Here is an 8,011-nt window from a genome sequence, read left to right as displayed (position 1 = left end):
CCAACGGGAAGTTCGCAGATCCGGGCCAGCCAGCCAACAGCAAGGACGTTTCTTTAAGAACCGCCCCGGACTCCGCGGATAACCCGTTCCAGCCATGTTGTTAGAAACCGCGTTATCAACGGGCGACGATCTCTATATTTGTCAACAAACATTATAAAGTTGTGAAGTTTTATATACGACACCGCGTGTGACCGTTTCAACCCGAGCGTCAGTCGGCAGTAAGCGATTCCTCGCGCCCACCTGTCCGCGCCTCGTGACCACGCTGGTCTCCATCCTTCGTAATCTGCCCCATCCGTGTCTCCGATAGTCCTTGGGAGACTCTGATTTCAACACGGAATTTCTGGCACCCTAGGAACGGTTTCCTTTTGTCCATGCGCTCACCCGAGCCCCAACAACCGCCTCGATAGCCCCCCGGAGGACTTTAACGAGCTCCTAGAAGAGTTACTTCCCGAGCCAGCCACTTTCCACGTGATGCAGCCTCGACAACATCTCGTCGTCCCGCGTGTTTAACGCGAGGCCGTTTACCGGCCTCGCTTCAGCCAGGCCAGGTCGCCTTGGTCTTCGGGATTCTTCAGACACCCCGTCACGGTGAGATCGTTCCATAATTTCGAGCTAGCTAAACCCTTATTTTTCCTTTAGATCCGAATCAAGCGTGTTGTGGTTATCCTATCCCGCCATTCCTCCTTGTCATATGTAATCTGAGAGTTTTGTAGAACTAAATCTGTTATATTAAATTGGCCCCGAGCCTTGAACAACAAAGCTGTTTTACTTATTTGTGATTCCTGTGGTCTCGAGCGTTGAGGAGGAAGGGTTTGGAGTCATCAAAACCCTTACGATTTAACCTGGATAAGTGTCTTGTACTCTCCGCTGATTCTAGCCGGGCAAAAGCTAAGAGCGGTAATCTCCGTCTTCAAGTAGAAAGTATTATGTAAACTCTGTGGAAGTACTGTCCACTCCCCGCCCGTAACAATATAGATTATTTATTGGTGTTGTTCTATGAATGACAGCAAATAGTTATTTAAAATAGGTTCATATTCATAGTTTTTCACTTTTTCCTCCGCAAAATGCAGCTTGCCCTTTAAGTTTAGTTATTTTTAAGAATTATTTTAAACCGATTATTTTTTATGATTACACCTTTAAAATAAATATTCCTCAGACAAGAAAGGAGAGCCAATGTTACGTTTTCTCTTTTAGATATTTTATGACTGATCTGTCTTTTCTCTTCAAAATTTTAAACAATTTTATCGATAGTCCATATCTCTTGGAGCGTATTTCAATCAATTGTCCCGTAAAGTCAACACGAAAAGTTAATTTTTTTAATAATTTACTGCCCAAAAAAAATATGTTCAAAACTCGTTTATTTATCGTAGCTGCTCCAAATTTAATTTACTTTGTCCCCATTTAGATATTTTTTATAGAAAATTTTGAGACTTCAAAAAAAACTTTTTGAAACACTGTAAGATAAAACATTTGTCAGTGTGTAATAAGTTTATGTTCCTTTAATTATGTTTATTTTATTTTAATATCAAAGTTTTGAATTGGTCAACTATATTATGAAAATCCCTATCCTCTACTCCTCCACTCTATTTCCTCATCCCTTAACCTTCTTAAGAGCTCTTTTTTTTTTCTTCTCATGTCTTATATAATATATTATTTTTCACTTTACTGTGTAACATGTTCTCTCATTACATTTGTGAAAAACTTTAACTGGATGTATGTACTATTTTTTTATATTTTGTATTCTCTTATATTACAACTGTTGTTTTTCCTTAATAAATAAAAATAAAAATAAAAATATTAATTTTATTTTTATGTACATATTTAATCAACCTTGTGCATTTAGAATCAATCCTGGCATTTTCAAGTGCATTTATGATTGTCCAGGTTTCCACAGAATCAAATGCTTTACGATAATCTATGAAGGCCATGTGTATGCTTAACATATGATATATATATGAAAATGCTACCATGGATGTAAAAGTAAACGACGATCTAAAGACGGAGAAAATCAAGATCAAAAAAAGTGTATCACAGACTGACACGATATCTCCAAAACTTTTTACATTAGCCTTTAAAGACGTTTTCAAGATGCTAAATTGGAATAACAAAGGCATAAAAATAGATGGCAAGTATCTAAATAACTTCCGTTTTGCAGACGACATAGTAATAATAAGTGAAAAGGTAAATAGAATTTCAAGTGCTGGATATTCGTCAACAGTATATATTGAGGTCAGTAGCGGTCACACATCTCAACAGGGAAAAATACGCAAGGGTTTGTCATGTTCATAATACTAGACACTCCAATAAGGATCTGATTCTACAGAGAGGAGTCAATACTTTTTTAGCTCAAAGGCAGCAATATTATATAGGCCCAAGGGTATATAACCTTATCCCAGTTTCGTGGAAATGTGGTGGGATTGCCAGGCTGAGGAAGGTGTTGACTGCATTCTTAATCCATATTGGTCGGAGGGAGTCAGAGAATTTGTTGTCCGATGTAGAAGGACGTAAGCTGGTTGCTTGTTTTAATAGTAATGACTTGGGACTTAGGATATAGAGATTTTGGTATTATTTATGTTTTCTCTGGATATTCATTGTTTACCTTTAAGACTGAAAAAGCACACATTATGATAAAACTGTAAATACTTTTAAATATCATTGTAAAATACATAATTTACTGCCTTAGAACGGGGAAGCTATCCCTAGTTAGGCAGTTTAGATGAACCAACAGCAAAAATAAAAAATATGTATGCTTACTGTTACTACTGAATTAATTTGTTTCATAAATAATTACTTGTATATTGCTGTAATAAATATGTAAAATAATAATAAATAAAAAAAAAAAAAAAAAAAAAAAATGAACTGAAATCTATTGTAAAAGAATTATACGAAGCCTCTAGAAAAATCGGTCTGGAAATGAATATAGTAACCAAGCAAAATATGTACCGGAAGTAAAACTATTGGTGCTGTTAACGAGTACATGTAAATGTAGGTAACCAAGGTAACTTGGGCACAAAATCAAATTGGGAAAATTTAATCAAACTGCGAACTGCCTAGACGAATCGGGTTAAGTTGGGCTGCATTTGGAAAGCTGAAACACGTTTTCAAAAATAAGGAAATCCCAAATAATCTGAAGGCCAAAGTCTACAACTATTGTGTTCTGCCGGTGGCAACATACGGTCTTGAAACCATGTCACTCACTGCTAGAAGTGTTCATAAAATTGAGTGCACTCAGCGGTTTATGGAAAGACGAATGTTGGGCGTCTCCTTAAGAGACCAAATAAGGAATGAAGAGATAAGACGCCGTACAAAGGTGTCCGATATCGCAGAAAGAGTGGGAAGACAAAAAGGCATGTGGCGAGACAAGAAGTCGATAGGTGGACCCCCAGAATACTAATCTGGAGACCCCACGAAAGTAAAAGGAAAGTAGAGAGACCACAGAGAAGATGGACTGACGACGTCATCGAACTCGTGGGCCATGAATGGAAACAGAGTATCCAGGACAGAAAAACATGGAAAAATTTGGAAGAGGCCTATATCCAGCAGTGGAGAGAAATAGGCTGATTGTGATCGGGTTGTGGTCCTGTGGCTAGTGTCTCGGACTCACGGACCAAAGGTCCGTGGTTCGAATTCTACTCTACCCCAACTTGATTCCCATTTTCTAATAGTGAGTTATTTACAACTGGTTGAAAATGGCCCTCAAAATTAAATATTTGGGTAAATCATAAGAACGCAAATATTTCTTTTTCTAAAAAAAAGAAAAAAGATGAAGAATTAACTTTATTTTAAATTACAAAAAACCTTTGAAATAAAATTTCCTTTTGTTGCTATATCTAAAAAACCTAAAAAATTAGGTTATGTGATTTCTTTACTATTCCAAATGCCATGAGGTTCAAATCTATGCTATGTATTGATTATTGTATGTGCTATCTATATATTATGTAGATCTGTTTATCAGCGATAGTATAATATTTTGAGACGGTACGTATAAGAGTAAAATATAATTACAACTACTCGTAGATACCTGATAGACATGATTAAAAATAAATATGTTTTGGAGCACCTGTGTTTAAAGATTATAACACGTGAAGTCAACATTACCATGCTCAGTCATCGTGGCTGGTTTCCAGTTGATTGCGTTTATGATGTCCAGGCATACTTGGCCCCTTCATCAACGTTGGGGTGATAGATCTTAGTCTTGAAGCTTACTGTAGGAGGCTCAAAGGGGTACTCTTGAGGAAAGTTTATCTGAACCCGAAATGCTCCTTTATTGTACGGCTCATTATCCTGTAAAAACGCATTCATTAACCAGAGAATTCAATATTTGAGTAAATGTAATGTTTTCTGATATTACTTTTATTAAATAACCAATATTCATTTGTCGTGAGGTAGTACTGTCTCTTGTTAAACCAATAATTAATGTTAAGTTTAAATTTGAAGCACTAACTTTGTGGTTATTCATTATAATAAAATAAAAAAACAACTACAACAGTCTAAGTCACTCTCCAAGCACAAGAGTTAGTCTCTTTTTTTGGAGAGTTACAGTGATAACATTTACTAGATGTATAAAAGTAAATATGTATAGAATTTTTAAAAAACACGTACCTTTTATAAAATTTATTAATATAAAATATTAAAAAACGAAAAATTTAAAAAATAAAAAAACCTTGTTTTTAACGACTAATTTTTATTCCACCGACCAGTTTTAAAGCAAACAAGCTTCTTCGTCAAGGTTTACGTAACTTATGAATTAATTCCTAATTTATTTTTATCATGTTTACTGAATGCTACACGTGGACCCAATAAATCGAAATCAAAAACAAAAACGCAAACTTTTATTTTTTTTTATTATTTTTTAAATTTTTTTATTTAATAGCATAATTATACATTTTTAAAATTTAAAAAAAAATTCACTTGTTATATTTTTACTAAAACTAAAATCCCACCAAGCCACTTTTTGTAGCTTGTTGGTGAAGATTATATTTATACTGACTTAATAATATTATTTACATTCATAAAAACAATGAATAACGTATAAAAATTAACAGCCGGAAAGATCAGAATAAACATGTTTATACAAATAATAATATATAAATTTATTTTTTAAATACAAGAAAATATATGAAAAAGTAAAATATTTACACCTAAGCTACTATTCATATATAAACTCTTGATCGAGTAACCACTCTCTTATTTTGCTCTTGTTACAATGTGAGTTAAATTTAAGTTCTTTTGGTAATAAATTAAAAATTCTAGGTACTAAATATTTGAGAGTTCTATTCCCATATTTATTACATACTTTTGGTACTACCAAGCCAACATTAGACGTGAAGCGTATATTATGGTTATGTTTGAGAGGAAACTTGAATGTATTACTATGAAATTGTTCCAAAATGATGCAAAGCCACAGTAGTCCTCGAACAGGCAGAGTTTTGATTGTTTTGTACAGGAGATCATTATTACTTCTTTGTTCGTAAATCTCTGCAGGTACAATTCGCTTAGCTATAAAATACTGTAGACCCTGATAAATATTTGTATTATACTCCCACAGTAAATAAAGCGAACCCACCTAAACAATGTAGGCGGATTTATAAATGCCATTTTTTAAAAACAATTATCTAATTCCCTACCATCAAACATTAAACCGGCTTTCTACACAACTAATAATAAAGGAACATTGTTAAAAATTACAAGACAAAGTCCATAAATATAAGAAATCCGGGATATACCAATTAAACTGTAATGATTCAATCTACATTGGAAAAACTCAAATAAACTTTAATATTAGAGTAAAAGAACACTTAAGATGCTTAAATATTTTTTTTTTCTGAATTCGCAAATCATCTGCTATAAAATACATAATCGTAACTTCAATAAAGACACTGGATTAAAAGTACTTCATGTTGAAAATAAAATATTAAAATTAGACAACTTAGAAATCTTCTAAATTAAAAAAGCGATTCATAATAAGAAAAAAAATATTAATAACCGAATAAACAATAGTTTTTTTAGTCCTCTCCTGTCTAGCTTCGAAAATATTGATATCAAAATACCACCCTTGTAAGGAAAAAAAATACTTGATTTGTTGGGTCTACGTGTAGTACTTAGTGAACATGATAAAAATTGAAAACGAATTTATTCATTATGTACGTAAACATTGACGAAGAAGCTTGTTTACTTTAAAACCGGTCGGTAAAAAAAAAAAAAAAATTATTGTTAAAAACAAAGTTATTTTTATTTAAATTTATTTCAACAGAGAGGGAAAACATTTTTGAGAATGAAATATGGAAGTCTAGGCATTTACGGGGCTTGTGACCTGTCATTGGTTGGTTTAAGTGGCCACTTTACACACTGTGTAACATTCACCATTCTGCCCATGTTTGAACATGAACATTTGAACATATGTTCAAACATGGGCAGAATGGTGAATGCTACACAGTGTGTAAAGTGGCCACTTACACCAGCCAATGACAGGTCATAAGCCTTGTAAATACCTAGACTTCTAGATTTTTTTAAAATTTCACAGCTACGACGATAATTTTCTAGTAGAGATTTATTTACAGCTCGTTGAAAATAGCTCTAAAATTTAAATATTTGAGTAACTCATAAGAACGCAAATATTTATTTTAATTTGATTTTTTAATACAATGACTCAGTAATTGGTATCCAATGGATTACGTACGATTAGGTATAACATAAAACTGTTTTAAAAATGCAAAACTTTAACTTACCGGAAGTAACAAACCCTGCCACGTAAACAAATTTTCTTCGTCGACTTCCAAATCTCTGAAGGCAGTTTGTCCAGATGATCTGACTTGAATAAGCTCCTAAAAAAAAGAAAATATCAATTTTGTCAGTAGTACGCTGACTTGTCTAGAGAACGAGATTTGTGTATTTAAATTTTCGTTTTCCTTGTCGATAATTTAGAAGGAACAAAAATTAGACCTTGATCAATCAGTATATCTAAATATTTATGTTCGCAAACCATAAATCTTCTGAAAGAAGCGAAAATACAACTGAACGTCCGCCTCTTGCATAACAATAAATTACAAGAATAATATTATCTTTTACTCCCTTAGAGAGAATGGTAATTTTTTGTTGTACATTCTCTACCATCAAGAAACGTTACTTTATTAACGTAACCAAATCACGCAGTTTGGTAAAAAAATATTTTGAAGCAGTTATTAGGTATTTGTAAAATAATAGGAAAAAAATATGAGCACTGTTAAATGTTGCATATTTATAAAACTTACTTTCTGAAGTCTTCTAACTGCTGACATATTAATTGCAATGTATGAACCACTGGAGTAAAAAATGTTAATTCAACCAATGCGATGTCTACGTAAATTTACAATGAGTCTTTTAAATATCGTTGATAATATTTATGGGCGTATGAAGATTAAAAATTGGTTTTAGTGTATTAGTACATATACTCGTTTATTTTTTATCCTTATCTCTTGTAACAAATTAGTAGCATTGAAGAAAATTCTGCAGTGTTGTATTTTTTTTATCTTACATTCACGCCTAATGCACCAGTGCAAATAATTATATCTGCATTGTGCATAAGGTATCATCTGCAGTTATAGTCGTGAGTCGAGCCTGATGCCTCGCGTATGGTAAACCAACACCCTAACTACATATACAATTTTTTAAGACTTCTATTTAATAATCTAGGTAAAAAATAATCAACTCTTATTTTTTTAATCCATTTTAGTGGGATTTGTTCAGACAAAAAATCAATATACCTCAAGATGGTCTAACATCCATTCAATTTTCTTTTTCAGGATTGTTGTTGTAGGACCTGATAGCCATCGATTTAAAAACACCCGTCTAGGGTTCTGGTTTTATATCACACACAGAACTGTACTCAAAATCCGCCTGGACACGGAACCTAAGAATATTTGTAACGGGAAATGGTAGCTTTTTAAAAGTGCATCCAATATTAGCAGGCGACGAATTAAACCGTATGAAGGCTGTCTGGAAAACAGATGACTCGGTAAAAATCAAACACCGC

General features: G+C 33.3%; 1 protein-coding gene across 1 annotated transcript; it reads right to left on the bottom strand.

Moving 5' to 3' along the window:
* Nucleotides 1-208: 208 nt before the first annotated feature.
* LOC148270853 (ubiquitin-conjugating enzyme E2 L5-like) lies at nucleotides 209-7,339 on the bottom strand. Its single transcript, XM_088242132.1, is given in 5 exon segments — nucleotides 209-348; nucleotides 4,099-4,164; nucleotides 4,167-4,284; nucleotides 6,729-6,824; nucleotides 7,251-7,339. Coding segments are annotated over 5 exon segments (447 nt in total). The 5' UTR covers nucleotides 7,278-7,339.
* Between the last annotated feature and the right edge of the window lie 672 nt (nucleotides 7,340-8,011).

This window comes from Micrasema longulum, unplaced genomic scaffold (assembly GCF_059751315.1).
Source record: "Micrasema longulum isolate JH-2025_06_02 unplaced genomic scaffold, ASM5975131v1 h1tg003333l, whole genome shotgun sequence".
Taxonomy (NCBI): domain Eukaryota; kingdom Metazoa; phylum Arthropoda; class Insecta; order Trichoptera; family Brachycentridae; genus Micrasema; species Micrasema longulum.
Note: the sequence above shows the minus strand (reverse complement) of the source record. Positions and strands in the feature narration are given on the sequence as shown.